Genomic DNA, 16,386 nt, shown 5'->3' with positions numbered 1-16,386 from the left:
TATTAGGATTTTAGAGAGACATATGTTGCCATCAAGGCGACTTCTCTTCCCGGGACGTCCGTGCTTATTTCAGCAAGATAATGCCAGACCACATTCTGCACGGGCTACAACAGCGTGGCTTTGTAGACACAGAGTGCGTGTGCTTGACTGGCCTGCTGCCAGTCCAGATCTATCTCCTATTGAAAATGTATGGCGCATCATGAAGAGGAGAACCATACAACGGAGACCACGGACTGTTGAGCAGCTGAAGTCTTGTATCAAGCAAGAATGGACAAAATTTCCAATTGCAAATCTACTACAATTAGTATCCTCAGTTCCAAAACGATTAAAAAATGTTATTAAAAGGAAAGGTGATGTAACACAATGGTAAACATGCCTCTGTCCCAACTTTTGTTGAGTGTGTTGCAGCCATCAAATTCTAAATTTGTGTGTATTTACAAAATACAATTAAGTTGGTCAGTAAAACTATTGAAAATCTTTTCTTTGTACTTTTGTCAGTTAAATAAAGGTTCACGTGAATTAACGTATCACAGATTTTTGTTTTTATTGCATTTTGGAAAATATCCCAACTTTTCTGGAAATGGGGTTTGTAGTTCTCTATCCTGACAGAAGAGTATTGGGTATGAGGTGAAGGGATAGGCCAGGACAGCTGTTGACTGAGAGGGCCAATTTTGACCTGCCAGAGGTGGGGAACACGGAAGTAATGATATGGTTTATTTGTGTTTGTTGTTTTTTTTTGGGGGGGGGTGTGGGCAGTTAATGGGAAGCACCCACCCAGTCTTTTTTCTCCAACACAGGCGAAGAAGAGAGGGACCGTCGGGATCAGCTCCAACAGAAGAAGGCAGAAATAGCACGATGTTGGATAAAATATTGTCTCAACCTGTTGCAAGATTCACGCAAACTGCTTGAGGTATCTGAAGAGGGCTTGGGTTTTTTTGATACTTGAACCTTTATAGTGGTCCCTTACTTAGGTGCATACTTGAATCATCTGTTAGATAAACAGTGGGATATGGGAAAAATTAATTTCATTGTCAGTAAAATAAGGGAATATCCAAGCAGGGTGATTTACTGGCTCTTGAAGGGGTTCCAGCTGATCCCACCTTCCTCTGCCCCAGGTTCCTTGTCATGCCTGCTATTGGCTCACCTCTCCTTGCAAGGAGTAGTTTATAAAATGGTCCCTGAATCATCGTTATTGACTTTCAGCTTCGTGGCATCAGAAATCCCTCCACAACTTTCTGTGAGGGATGAAGTCCTATCCAAGAGCAAAGTTAGGGCTAGTGAAACCAAAATCCTCTATGAAAATTGCTCTGGTCTGCCATTCTCAGGTTAAGCACATGCGGGAATTCATTGTTGTAACCAGCTCTCCATTTTCCTGGTGGTGTTTCTTGCTGGCAAATAGCAACAAAATTTCCAGTCCCAATTGCCCACACTTGTAGCTATACTCATTCTGGAAGCCCCTCAAATAGGACCAGCTAATTCCATATGATCTTTATTTAACATTTTCAACTTGACTGCTTGGTGCCCCTACCAAATTCACTTCTCTGTTAGAGTTCAGTGCTTGACATGCAAGTCCATGCCCTCTGTGCCTGCTGCTGTCAGGCAAGAGCAGGAAATCCCTGCATTATTTTGAAATATTGTGTGCATGAACATGTTTTCTCTGTAGCTTGTGCTACAGCCATCTGACAAATTCACATGACAGGGCCTTTTCCTGGTGGAGTTTGGTGGATAATATATATTGATTTATTACATAATATAATATTGATTTCATTACATACATTTGACAGTATGAATGCCGTGGACAAATGCAGTAACTGTTGAGAAAACTCTGTTTGCTGTAGCTATATTTTCTTACAGAATGATATTGGTGAATTGGATTGGGATCGGCAGGAAGAGCTGAAGACCAAATTGAAAAAAGAAGAGGAGGAGAAAGAGCAGGGGAGGAAAAGTGCTGTGCTGTTTGGGTCCAGTGATACATTTGACCTGATCCAGTCTGTTGAGGAGAAGGTGAGCTGCATTTACCCTGTAGACTTCATGAAAGCCCGAGAGGTATTTTTGGTTGGCCAGAGCTATGTGCATGAAGCCAAGGAGTTTTTCCAGTTGGACGATCATGTAACTGACCATATTGAAGTGGTTCAGGATCACAGTGCATTATTCAAAGCCTTGGCATTCTTTGAAGAGGATTTGGAGAGGCGTTGCAAGATGCATAAACGACGTATAGATATGCTGAACGCTGTCTACACAGAGTTAAACCCTCAGTATTACCTCTTGGTCTGCAGGCAACTTCAGTTTGAGATGGGGGATACGTACTATGAAATGATGGAGCTAAAGGTCTCCATTGCCAACCGATTAGATGAGCTGGATAGTCATAATATAAAGAAAATCAATCACCTGGCTCAATCAGCCATTTCCTACTACAGCCTCTTCCTGGACTCCCTGAAGAACTTGGAGAAGAAGTTTCCAGAGCAACTGGAATCTGATGTTTTACGGCCAGCATTGGTGGCAAAGTTTCGTATTGGATGGTTATACAGTAAAATGATCACGTCTGATCCAAAGTTGCAGCTGGAGAACATGCAGCGGTCAGTGGACTGTTACCGCTTTGTGGTTGATTATTGTAATTGTCACGCTGATGCTGCCAAAGCCATGGAGCCTGAGCTGGAGCTTTGTGTTGAGATGGCCACCCTATTGCCAGCAAGAATGGAGAAACTAAGGTCTAAATTAGCACCATTCACCTAAAAGTGTTGGCTGTGTCCTGGTCTGGTGACATGCTTCATTGCATCGTTGGTTCATGCTACATACTTTCTTGTGCAATAAACATACCCTATGGAGTCAGTTAAGTTGCTTTTGTCTTTTGTCACTACAGCCATAAATGGGAAGAAAAGAGTTTGCAGCATTTATAACAGCATTTACAGTCACTGGAAATTCTAAAGAATTTTCAAGACAATTAGGCACTTCTGAAATCAAGTCAATGTTTTGCAATTTTTCCAAAATTCCCACAGTGAGCTCGTCAGCCATTGTTGGCAGCTCATCTAGAAGGAAAACTCTGATCTCAAACTTACACTGCCTTGCGGCTATATCCACTTACTCATGGGGAAAGCTTTGGAAGTAAACCCCAAGGGGAGAAATCTGGAAGAGTCCCTATGTTGAGCTCAATGTTGACTGCCAATGCCTGTGATAGTGCTGGTGGCAAACTGTCGGTCTCTGCCATTCCTTTGGGTTCATCAGATACATGGAGAGGGGGAGCTTGCTACATGGGCAACGGCTTGCTCTCCATATTGTGTTACCCAGGCTTGCATATTAGACTGCCAGGATGCAATATTTGTGGTCAACCGTGACTGATGGAGGCCTCTGTGTACAGTGATTTCTATCAAACAGCAGTGTTAAATGACCCTATTTATGTTTTACGTGATGTTGATTAAGGGGTATTTGGACAGATTTAGAGGGATAAAGGGCAAATGCATGCGAGTGGGGCCAGGACAGGCAACTTGGTCAGCATGGATGAGTTGGACTGGACGGTCTGCTTGCAGACTGTATAGCTCTGTGACTGGTATGTGGTGGCTACTTCCTACTGTTTGAAATGGTGCTGTGTGATCTTGAATGCCTTACCGAAAGAGTTTTTAGCAGTTTTTAAAAAGGCTGCAGTTTTTAGCGTCTCTCAGAAAGGGTGCTCATCTGACGGTCCAAAACTCCCTCATTTCCACATTGGTCTGCCATCCCGAATTTGTTAGTTTTGGACTTAATATAGATGTGAGAGCGCTTACATTAACTTGTAGGCGAAATACAAGATAGCACAGCCAGTTTGTGGTTTTTCAGTTTCCTCCTGCCTCCTAGTTGTGCATGCGAATAGTATATCAATGTGGAGCATATGTCTTAACTTTTGTATCACAGCTGCTCCAATTATTCTTCAGTGGTCATTTTTGTGCAACCCAAGCCCAGAACAGAGGTATTTCTGAGAAACATCAATGTATAATTAATGTAGAAAGATTAGTAGGTAGAATGAAAGAGCAAAGTAGTGTCAGATTTTAGTGAGGACATTTCACCTTGAAACTAAAATAGGACAAGACAGAATATTCTCTCCATGAAGTCCAGAAAACTTCTGGGGAAGGGAGGAACCATGCATGTTTGGCATTAAAATGTAATTTGTGGATTTGAAGCAGTGGGCTTGGTGATCTGAATGGATTGTAGATTCTAGATGCTCTATAGCTGTTGGCTTTTTTTTCCAATTTCCATAGATGATGGACAGTTACTGAAAATAAAAAAAAACACAAAAGGAATGCTTGACTGGAGCACAAGTGTGTCGAAGCTAGCCACAACTATATAAAGTGGTGATTAGATTCTGGGCATTCTCCCCTAAGGAAGAGGTAGAATTTGGAGGGAGTGCTGTGTAGATTTATCAAAGTGGTATCTAGGATTAAATTACAAAGGGATTATACAAATTTAAATTTCATCTTTGTTGTTGAATAGTGGAATGGTTTGAGCAGGTAAAAAGCTGTTCTTTCTTTCGAACTTGAGAAACCATATAATTGATCAAATGCATTATTACATATTTTTAGGTTTAATGATAATTTCAAGACTTCCAGCAGGTAATTCAGTTATTTATTTTTCTCATCTTTCTTTTCTTGGATCAATATTCCTTTATGCTTTTATTCATGCTAAACCCATTTCCTTCCTCACCAATGTAAATTAAAAGTGGAACAGTTTTAGAGTAGCCAGGAATAATTTCAGTATAACCAGGAGCACTTTGTCCTACTCTTTATGCCTATTTTTGTTCCACCATCCCTTTTTGTCATTCAACATTTCCTGCCTTTCACATTCTCACAAATATTTCTTCATCTGTTTACTTCCCTGTTAAGCCACCCACTAGCATTGTCCATTTTCTCTGCTTCTACATTTACTTGAAATCTGTTACTTCACTTTGTCTCCATCTGATGAAAGATCATCAGATATGAGCTCTTTCTCTGCAGTTGCTTCTGAGATGCTGTAGCGGTGTGCTACATGCAGCGTTAAAATTACGACACGGAGTTGGTAACTGCAGTTGAAGGAAAAAAAACTTTATTCGAAATCTTCAGCCTCACTTTTAAGCCTCCCTCAACCTGCCCCCCATGGCGCAGAGGCTCCAAAGCTCTGTGCTCGCAAACCCCCGTAGGCTATCTAATTGTGAGTCGGTTCGGATGTGCCAGGAAATGGGTCGCCACGTAACCCCCCCCCCAGAACCGGCGATACACCCCCCAATGTCCACAGTCTGGGCCAGAACCTGCTTGGGAGGTCGGCCTCTGCGCCGAGGTGCCGGAAACTCGGCCGGTTGCGCCAGGTCCACATGGGCTGGTTTGAGGCGGTCCACCGTGAAAACCTCCTCTTTCCCCCCAACGTCCAGCACGAACGTGGACCCGTTGTTCCGGAGCACCATAAACGGTCCCTCGTATGGCCGCTGCAGCAGTGGCCGATGCCCGCCCCTTCGTACAAACACAAACTTACAGTTCTGTAGGTCTTTGGGTACGCAGGTCGGGTGCCGCTCGTGCTGTGAAGTGGGTATGGGGGCCAGGTTACCGAGCTTCTCGCGTAGTCTGCCCAGGACTGCTGCGGGATCTTCCTCTTGCCCCCTTGGGGCTGGTAGGAACTCCCCGGGGACGACCAGGGGCGCCGTATACCAACTCGGCCGACGAGGCATGCAGGTTGTCCTTGGGCGCTGTGCGGATGCCGAGTAGGACCCAGGGAAGCTCGTCCGCCCAGTTGGCTCCTCGCAGGCGAGCCATGAGGGCCGACTTCAGGTGACGGTGGAAACGCTCCACTAGCCCGTTCGACTGTGGGTGGTAGGCAGTGGTGTGGTGCAGCTGAGTCCCCAAAAGGCTGGCCATAGCTGACCACAGGCTGGAGGTGAACTGGGCGCCTCTGTCGGAGGTAATGTGGGCTGGTACACCAAAGCGAGATATCCAGGTGGCGATCAGGGCTCGGGCGCAAGATTCGGAGGTGGTGTCGGTGAGCGGGACCGCCTCTGGCCATCTTGTGAACCGGTCCACAATAGTCAGGAGGTGCCGCGCTCCGCGCGACACTGGCAGGGGGCCCACAATATCCACATGAATGTGGTCGAAACGCCGGTGGGCGGGATGGAACTGCTGCGGTGGGGCTTTGGTGTGCCGCTGCACCTTGGCCGTCTGGCAGTGCATGCACGTTTTGGCCCATTCACTGACCTGTTTGCGGAGTCCGTGCCAAACGAACCTGCTGGAAACCATCCGGACAGTTGTCCGGATGGAGGGATGCGCCAAGTTATGAATGGAGTTGAAAATGCGGCGCCGCCAGGCTGTCGGGACGACGGGACGGGGCTGGCCGGTGGCGACGTCACAGAGTAGGGTCCTCTCACCCGGGCCCATGGGGAGGTCCTGGAGCTGCAAACCGGAGACTGCGGTTCTGTAACTCGGAATCTCCTCATCCGCCTGCTGCGCCTCTGCCAGTGCCTCAAAGTCTACCCCTTGGGAAAGGGCATGAACGGTAGGGCGAGAGAGCGCATCCGCCACGACATTGTCCTTACCCGAGACGTGCCGGACATCTGTCGGGTATTCAGAGATGTAGGACAGGTGGCGTTGCTGGCGGGACGACCAGGGGTCGGACGCTTTCGTAAACGCAAAGGTAAGCGGTTTGTGGTCCGTGAACGCGGTGAAGAGCCGACCTTCTAGGAAGTACCTGAAATGCCGGATTGCCAGGTAGAGCGCCAACAGTTCCCGGTCGAAAGCACTGTATTTGAGCTCGGGTGGTTGCAGATGTTTGCTGAAAAACGCCAGGGGTTGCCAGCGACCTGCGATGAGTTGCTCCAGCACCCCACCGACTGCCGTGTTAGATGCGTCCACTGTGAGGGCGGTAGGGGCGTCCATTCTGGGATGTACTAGCATTGCGGCGTTCGCCAAAGCTTCCTTCGTTTGAACGAAAGCGGCGGCGGACTCCCCGTCCCAGGTAATGTCCTTGCTCGGATCCGACATCAGGGCGAACAGGGGGCGCATGATCCGGGCAGCTGAAGGGAGGAAGCGGCGGTAGAAATTGACCATACCTACGAATTCCTGAAGGCCTTTGATCGTGGTGGGTCGGGGAAAGAGGCGGACCGCATCTACCTTAGCGGGCAGAGGGGTTGCCCCGTCTTTAGTAATTCTGTGGCCCAGGAAGTCAATGGTATCGAGTCCGAACTGGCATTTGGCGGGGTTGATTGTAAGACCGTACTCACTCAGTCGGGCGCAGAGTTGACGGAGATGGGACAGATGCTCCTGATGACTGCTGCTGGCTATGAGGATGTCATCCAAATAGATGAACGCGAAGTCCAGGTCCCGTCCCACCGCGTCCATTAACCGCTGGAACGTCTGTGCGGCATTCTTCAGGCCGAACGGCATGCGGAGGAACTCGAAAAGGCCAAACGGGGTGATGAGAGCCGTTTTGGGGACGTCGTCAGGATGCATCGGGATTTGATGGTACCCTCGGACGAGGTCTACCTTGGAGAAGATCCGTGCGCCGTGCAGGTTTGCTGCAAAGTCCTGAATGTGCCGCACAGGGTAGCGGTCCGGTGTGGTAGCTTCGTTCAGCCTGCGGTAGGCTACGGCGGCCAGTGTGAAGTCCCACGTGAACTGGCTGGAGCCGAACTGTAGCTGCACCTGACGGGTGCCATAGGTCCTTACTGTGTTGCCATTCACGGCCCTCAGGGGGGGACCCGGTGCCCTGCTGCGGGTGTCGTAACTCGTCGGAGGTAAAACGCTGATCTCAGCCCCAGTATCGACCAAAAACCGGCGTCCCGACCTTCTATCCCACACATACAGGAGGCTATCCGGATGGCCAGCCGCCGTAGCCATCAGCGGCGGCTGGCCCTGGCGTTTCCTGGGAACTTGCAGGGCGGGCGACAATGGCGGGCTTCTGCGCCCCACCGCTGGTGGTAGAAGCACCAGTGTTCATTGGGGCGGGCGTTGGCGGGCTCTGCGGCCGGGCCTGGACTGGTTTGCTGCCGGGAGCGTGGCTGGGAGATCTGTGCGATGGACGCCCCGCTCACCTTTTTGGCGTTCCACAGCAAGTCCGCCCGGGCTGCCACCTTCCGGGGGTCACTGAAATCCCCGTCGGACAGCAGCAGGCGTATGTCCTCGGGCAGCTGCTCCAGGAATGCCTGCTCAAACATGAGGCAGGGTGTGTGTCCGTCGGCGAGAGACAACATCTCATTCATTAAAGCCGATGGAGGTCTGTCGCCCAAGCCATCCAGGTGCAGTAAACGGGCAGCCCGCTCGCACAGTGAGAGTCCGAAAGTCCTGAGGAGCAGGGCTTTGAATTCTGTGTACTTGCCGTCTGCCGGGGGCGACTGTACAAACTCCGCGACCTGGGCCGCTGTGTCCTGGTCGAGGGAGCTCACCACGTAGTAGTAGCGGGTGTCTTCTGAGGTGAACTGGCGAACGTGGAATTGGGCTTCGGCTTGCTGGAACCATAGGTTCGGGTGCTGTGTCCAGAAACCCGGCAGTTTCAACGAAACCGCATGAACAGAGGTGGCGTCGGTCATTTCTGGTCCAAAAATCGTTTGGACTGTCGGGGTCACCAATTGTAGCGGTGTGCTACACGCAGTGCTAAAATTACGACACGGAGTCGGTAACTGCAGTCGAAGGAAAAAAAACTATTCGAAATCTTCAGCCTCACTTTTAAGCCTCCCTCAACCTGCCCCCCATGGCGCAGAGGCTCCAAAGCTCTGTGCTCGCAAACCCCCGTAGGCTATCTAATTGTGAGTCGGTTCGGATGTGCCAGGAAATGGGTCGCCACAATGCCATATTTTCCCTAGATGGAAATTATCGACCTTGCTAACTTACCCTGCTTTCAGTTATCCATAGCCATGCTCATAATCATTTTCTTCTGCATCTTAAAGTATACAGGCAACTGTCAAGAGGATTAAGTAACTTAAATCCAGTAAAACTCAGCAAGACTTGGAGTTTAAGATATCCAGGGAAATTTTACTTGGCTTTGTAGGTTGCATCAGTAGTGGAAAAAGTTACTGGAAGGGATGCTGAGAGATGGAATTTATTTTTTTATTTGCATTTGATAAGACTAGGATTAATTAAGCTTTGTTCATGGAAGGTCATGTCTCACAAACTGGAGATTTTTTTTAAGAAACTCACAAAGAGGAGTGACAAGGTCAGTGCATTGAACATTGTCAATATGAACTTCAGAAAGACCTTTTACAAAGTCCCACATGGCCCAAAAAGTTAGAATATATGGGATCCAGAGAGAGTTCGGAAATAAGATAGAGAATTGGCTTGATAGCAAGAAGAGGATGGTAGTATAGGGTTGCTTTTCAGATTGGAGGTGGAAACGAATAGAGTGCCTTAGATGGGTAGTGGGTCTTTCATTATTTGTCATACAGTATAAGTAACTTGGAAGAGAACATATGTGACGTGATTGGAATAACTTGGCAGTTGACTCCAAAAGTGATGAAGAAGGTTGTCTCAGGTTACAACAGGATTTAGATCAACTGGGAAAATGGGCAAGAGAGTGGCAGATAGAATTTAATATGGTCAATGTGAGGTTGGATATTTTGGTAAATTAAACCAAGCCCAGATGTACATGATGAATGGCATTGCTCTGGGGTGTGTTACTGAACAGTGAGTACTTGTTCATCAAGGTTGTGGTTCCCTGAAAGACACAACAGAGGTGGGCAGGGTGGTGAAAAATGCTTGACTTCATCAGCCAAAACACTTGAATACAGGAATGGGGGACATAATATTACAGTTGTACAAATTGTTGATCAGGCCTCATTTGGGGTATTGTGCACAGTTCTGGTCACTGCAACCTGGAAGATGGAGAGAGAACAGAAAAGATGCACAGGGAATGGTGCCTGTATTGGAGGGTTTGAATTGTAAGTGGAGATTGGAAGGCCACTGGAGTGGAGGAGGCTGATGTGAAATTCAGTATGTAACAGTGAGAGGCAGTAGTGGGTAGATAGTAGAAGACAGTGGTAGGGTAGACGGTGTGCCACAGTTAGTGTGAATCTATTACAGCTTGGGGTGTTGGAGTTTGGAATTCAATTCCAGTGTTCTTTGTAAGAAGTGCGAATGTCCTTCCTGTGAATGCTTGGGTTTCCTCCAGGTGCTCCAGTTGGCTCCCACAAATATGTACTGGTTAGTAGGTTAATTGGTCATTGTAAATTGTCCTGCAGTTGCGAGGATTAAGTAGGTAGTTTGCTGGGCTGTGTGGCTCCTTGGGCCAGAAGGGCCTGTTCTGGGCTATATTTCTAAATATGTAAATAAATGGTAGGTTGTCAGAATCTTATCCCTTTGTAGAGAGTATCAATAATTAGATTTTAAGCTTAAAATGAAAGGACGGGGTTTTAAAAGGGAATCGAGGGCTACGTTTTTTTTACAGAGTGCTTGATATCTGGAATGTGCAGTCAAAAGTGGGGGGAGGAATCATGTCATCACTATTTAAAAGGATTTAGATAGACTTAAATAGGCAAGGAACGAAAGGATACAGACTTAATGTGGGCAAATGGGGTTAGTGTAGGTGGGCAGAAAGGTTCCAGGATGGATGTGGGAGTGATGAAGGGCTATTTCAGTGCTGTACCTCTATGACTAAGAGTGGGGAAGGACCCAGCCCTTGGTCAGAGTCCAGGCCTGCATATAGAAACATCACATTTGGGTATTCTGTCAGCTTTAGTGGAAACAGAGGAGGAGATAGTGGAATTAGCTCAAATGGAGTGGCTATTAGTATGAACTGCCTCTTTTTGGTACTGAATCATGTTTTCCACACTGGTCATTGTGCACCCTTTATGTTTCACTTTCTCATTGGATTCAGAATGTTGAGTCTAAATCTAGTATCAATGAACTCAAATTACGCCCTCCACCCCCAAAAAAACAGTAAAACCTGCTGTAAATTGCAAGACTCCACTTGGTGTTAGACGTGTCAAATTGTGTCATTATTTATAATAAACCCATTTCCTTCTTTACCAATGTAAATTAAAACCCAGAAGTGCAACCTATTATTGTTGTGAAACATCTGAGTACAACTAGGCTGTATTTGTTGTACCTTATTGTTTTATTAGCATTTGAATGGAGATGTTATCGAATGAATAACTTCACAGCTTGCTGCAGGCTGTACAAAGGATGCAAAACCCAGTGAGCAGTTCTTTCCTTCATTGACATGCTCATTCAGTGGGTGTGCTAGTTTGGCACCACCAACTGATTTCTGTTTGTGACCTTCCTTTGTGGGACATCACAGTATGTGCAATGAGGCTAGTAGCTACTACACAAGTGTCACTTATAGTCTACACAAAGAAGGATATGCTTTGCTCAAAATAAACTTTCACTGGAACAATGCTAGTGTATTCAAAATAATTTAATAAAACAGTAAGTCCAGAAATCATAAAAGGGCTTGAGTTTAAACTAGGTTGGCAGGAATTGGGTGGTTGTGGTGGGACTCTGATCGGGAGCAAATTATGGGATAAAGCAATTGCTAGTGACAGTAAGTTAAGTTATCAGGATAACCAGGGGCACCATAAGGGGAGGAAAAGTTAAAATGCCTTTATTTCAATGCTCGAGGCTTCACAAGTCAGGCCAAGGAACTCAGGTGGTTTGGCTCTGAAGACTGTGATGTTATAGCTATAACAGAAACACGACGGAGAAGAGCAGTACTGGCAGCTGGATGTTCCAGGATACAGATCCTATAGACGTGATAGAGCTACAGGTAAGTGAGAAGGAGGTACTCTTTTGAAAGGGGGGACGTAATAGCTTAGAGACTATTTCTTACGGAATCATCCAGCTAGGCCATATGGGTGGAACTAAGGAATGAGAAGGGGAGGGTCACTCTATTGAGGCTGTCTTATAGACCCTCCAGTAGTCAGTAGGGACTTGAGCAGGTTTGCAGAGAAATTGCTCATAGTTATAAAAACAACCCGGTTGCATATTGGGAGGTTTTTATTTCCCAGATATTAACTGGGGTACCCAGAGTCTCAAAGTTACGGGCAGAGAAGAATTTGTGTAATTGTCAAGGGGAGTTTCTTGTGTCAATATATAGAGGGTCCTACTCAGGAGGGTGGAATAATGGACCTTTTAGGAAACAAGATGGGACAAGTAACTGAAATGGCAGTAAAGGAGCACTTTAGCTCTAATGACCATTAGTCTAAACATAGTGATGGAAAAGGTTATGACCAGGTCTACAGGTTAGGGTCTTAAACTGGAGCGGGGTTAATTATGAGGGAATTGTGCAGGATGTAGCAGAAGTCGATTGGGTGTGCTGCTTGAAGGGAAAGGAACTAATGGCAAGTGGGAGGCTTCTAAGAGCATGGTATCAAAAGCCCAAGAACAAGATGTTCCTGTTACGCTGAAGGGTAAAGCTGGCAAGTCTAGGGAATGTTGGGTGATGAGAGAGATTGAGTCTTTGGTCAAAAAGAAACATAGTTGAGTTTAGGAGGTCAGGGACAAGCAAGTGCCTTGATGACTATAAAATGATGAAAAGCATACACATGAGGGAGATTAGGAGGGCCAAGAGAGGAACTGGCAGGTAAGGTTAAGGAGACTCCCAAGCATATAACTTCATTAAGATGAAAGAGTTGGGCGCACAGGAGTGACTCGGTCCTGCTATAGATCAGCAAGTCTGCCCATGTCTCAAGCCATGAGAGATGGGTGGGATTTCTAATGTTTCTTTGATGTTTACTGAGGAAGAAATCGTGGTTGCTTCATAGATAAGGGAAACAAGTGAAGATGTTTTGGGGGGCACTCGTTAGGGAGGAAATATTTGCAGCCTTACTGTGGGCTAAGGTGGATAAATCCCAAGGGCCTGACCAGGTGCATCCTCTGATTTTTGTGGGAGTTTAGAGAAGTAGTTGTGAAGGTCCTTCTCATTACCACTGGTGGAGTTCCTGAAAAGTGGAAGCTTGCTAATATTGCTCCACTTAAGATGGCTGGCAAGGACAAGTCAGCCTGACATTAGTAGTGGGGATGTTACTGGAGGGAATTCTGAGAGACAAGGTCTACAAGCATTTCAATAGGCAAAGTCTGATTAGGAAGAGTCATCGTGGCTTTGTGTGTGGTAATTCAAGTCTGATGAATCTTAAGGAGTTTTTTGAAGAGGTAACCAATAGGCAAGATGAGGGTAGGGCTGTGGATTTTGTCTATTTGGACTTTAGCAAGATCCTATATGGTAGGCTGGTCTGGAAGGTTAAGTCCCATGGAATCCCAGCAGAGATAGTTAGATGGATTCAAAATTGTCTTTGAGGTAGGAAGACCGTTTCTTGGAATTAAGGCAGGTGACCAGTTATGTGCCTCAGGATTATAAATGATAAATTATTACAAATGACTTGGATGCAAATATACAAGGCTTGATTTGGGAAGTTTGCATTTAACACAATTAGGAAGTGTTGACAGTGAAGAAGTTAGGGACATAGGTTCAACATGAGAGGGGAGAGATTTAATAGGGACCTAAGGGGCAACTTTTTCACTCAGAGTGGTTGGTATAAGAAATGAGCTGCCAGAGAAGGATGCATACATTAACAACATTTAAAAGGTACATGGACAAGAAAGGTTGAGGGGGATGTGGGCCAAATGCCAGCAAGTGGGACTAACTGAGATTGGTATGGATTAATACATAATTTAAGGCCTGTGGAGTGCTGTGGTAAATACGTGACTGTCCAGACCCTGCTGGAAAGTAGTTGCATGCCATTTGCACCCAGGATAGGATGGGGATACAGAGACTGAAGTAACCAAAGAGCGATTTAACTTAGTTGGCAACACTTAATCACATGATGAGATAGTTTAGTTGTGGAAATTGTGGCTTGTTTTGCAACACCACACGTCAGTAGGGCAGTCTGCAATATCCTGTGTCTTAACGGCAAACTCAGGCCTGCGCCTCATTTGCATAAGATAAGATCTAGTTGAAACTGGTTGTATAATACACCTATAAAACAAGCCTGTTTTCGGCCTCTGGAGCCACTGTTCAGAAATTATCCAGCTCAGAGCTCATTGATGGATTTTACTGAGCTTTTGTTAAAGTCTGTGCTTAAAAACTTGTAAAATTGCAGATGTTTATGCCCTAACTCATATGGCATTTTAAATGCCATTTACCATTTGCAATGAGGCACAAAGGGTCTTGGCCTGAAACGTTGACTGTGCTTCCTATAGACGCTGCCTGGCCTGCTGGCATTTTGTGTGTGATGCCTTTGAGTGTGTGTAAACTGCCAGTGCACCCAACAGATACAGTATGCATGTTGGTGTCAGTCCCAATGTGATGTTCATGTGGTTTCTTTCCTCTTAAAATTATCTTTCATTTCAGAAACAGTAGTGATGCACAGGATGTATTTTGCTGGTCAAAGTACAATTAGCCCTTTGATTTGCTTTGTTGTGGACTCAGCAGATCAGCCCCATTCTTTCAAGGGTTTGAGGAAGTGCTGTTGTCAGCATTTGCAGATGTCTGATTGGTTCCACCTTTCCTAGTTTTCAGAGCATCAGGGAAATAGCTGATGCTTTATAGTCATTGAGAAGGGGCTTGACCTCCCTCCAGAGAAGAAGTCATGTGGGGTTTGTAGAGGAATTTGGAATGGGATGGAAAAGATCCAGTTGACGTGGTCCATGTGGGTACCAACAACATAGGAAGAAACAAGAGACTCTGCTGAGAATATTTGAACAGCTAGAGACTAAATTAAAATGCAGGAACGAAAAGATAATCTCCGGATGGTTACCCGATCCATGTACAAACTTACACAGGGTTAATAAAGATCAGAGAACTATATGTGTGGCTCAGAGGCTGGTGTGGGTGAAATGGGTTTGAATTTGTAGAAGATTTGCAGAGGTATTGAGAAGGGAGAGAGCTGTTCTGAAGGGCCAGTTTCCATCTAAACATGCTGGGACTAGGGTCCTGGTGAACCACATGACTGGAGTTGTGGATAGGACTTTAAACAGTTAGGGGATGGGTTCAAAAGCTTTGAAAAATAAGGATAAAGTAAAATGGAAGGAGAGTGCAGGAAAGGTTATGGAAGACTCCAGAACAAAGAAAAAAACCAAAAGTTTAGAAAGGGATAAAAATTTAACTTCCATTAACATGGAGACAAAATTGAAAATGATGATGAATAAGGACTGAAGGTGTTATATTTGAATACACCCACTATATGGAATAAGGTAGAAATTGGCTGATATGATTTTGTGGGCATCACTGGGTCATGGCTGAAAGAAGATCACAGTTGGGAAATAAATGGCAGGCAGATGAGCACGAGTTAGGTTGGTCTGTTGGTAAAAAATGAAATCAATTTCTTAGAAGTGTCATAGGATTGTAAGATGGGTAGAGTTAAGAAAAAACAACAAAAAAAAAACATTGATGTTATCCTGGCCTCTGAATTGTACCCAGGACGTGGAGTACAAATAACAATGGGAGATTGTAAAGGTAAAAATGCCGATGTTATACTGGTCATGGAGAATTTCAGTATGTAGGTAGTTTGGGAATATCAGGTTGGTGCTGGATCCCAAGAGAAGGTATTTGTAAAATACCTCTGAGGTGGCTTTTTAGAGCAGCTTGTGGTTGAACCCACTAGGGAAAAGGCAATTCTGGATTGGGTGTTGTGTAATGAACCATATTTGATTAGGGAGCTTAAGGTAAAGGAACCCTTTGGAGAAAGTGATCATTATATGATAGAATTTACTATGCAGTTTGAGGAGGAGAAGCTAAAATCAGATGTATCAGCATTACAGTGGTGTAAAGAAAACTACATAGGCATGAGAGAGGAGCTGGCCAAAGTTGATTGAAAGGGGATACTAGCAGGGTGACAAAAGAGTAGCAATATCTAGAGTTTCTGGGTATAATTGGGAAGGCACAGGAGTGGGTGTTTCCAATAGGACCAGCGGGCACAGCCCAGAATACAAGGATGTCTTTTTAGAACAGAGATGAGGAGGAAGCTGTTTAGCTGGAAGGTGGTGAATACGTGGAATTTATTGCCACAGATGACTGTAGAAGCTGTCGTTAGGTGTATTTAAAGCAGTTGTTTATAGGTTCTTGATTTGTAAGGGCATCAGAAGTTACAGGGAGAAGGCTGCAGAATGATGTTGAGAGGGATAATAAGTCAACCATGGTTGAATGGTGGAACAGGCACAATGGGCTGAATGGCCTAATTTCTGCTCCTGTGTCTTATGGGTTGCACTTGTGGATTTGCCTGATTCAGGCCAGTGCACGATTCTCAAAACATCATGCGGTGGTAGACTGCATCCCTGTGGACTGAAAGCTGTTAGGTCCAACACTTCCTGAGTGTTCAGCTCCTTTGCAATCACAAAGACAATTTATGTTCAAACAACACACACAAAATGCTGGTGGAACACAGCAGGCCAAGCAGCATCTATAAGGAGAAGCACTGTCGACATTTCGGGCTGAGACCCTTCATCAGGACTAACTGAAAGGAAAGATAGTAAGAGA

The 16,386-nt window shown here is 45.7% G+C and overlaps 1 protein-coding gene across 1 annotated transcript in view; it reads left to right on the top strand.

Annotated features, from left to right (window-relative positions):
• kifbp (kinesin family binding protein) overlaps positions 1-2,829 on the top strand; it is a 31,975-nt gene extending 29,146 nt beyond the window's left edge. Inside the window, exons 6-7 of the mRNA XM_059947311.1 lie at positions 798-910; positions 1,855-2,829. Of these exons, the coding sequence (XP_059803294.1) occupies positions 798-910; positions 1,855-2,733 (992 nt within the window). The 3' untranslated portion in view covers positions 2,734-2,829. The remainder of the gene's footprint in view (positions 1-797; positions 911-1,854) is intronic.
• The last annotated feature ends 13,557 nt before the right edge of the window (positions 2,830-16,386 follow it).

Source organism: Hypanus sabinus, chromosome 22 (genome assembly GCF_030144855.1).
Source record: "Hypanus sabinus isolate sHypSab1 chromosome 22, sHypSab1.hap1, whole genome shotgun sequence".
In the NCBI taxonomy this organism is placed as follows: Eukaryota; Metazoa; Chordata; class Chondrichthyes; order Myliobatiformes; family Dasyatidae; genus Hypanus; species Hypanus sabinus.
This window is presented reverse-complemented; position numbering and strand designations above follow the sequence as displayed.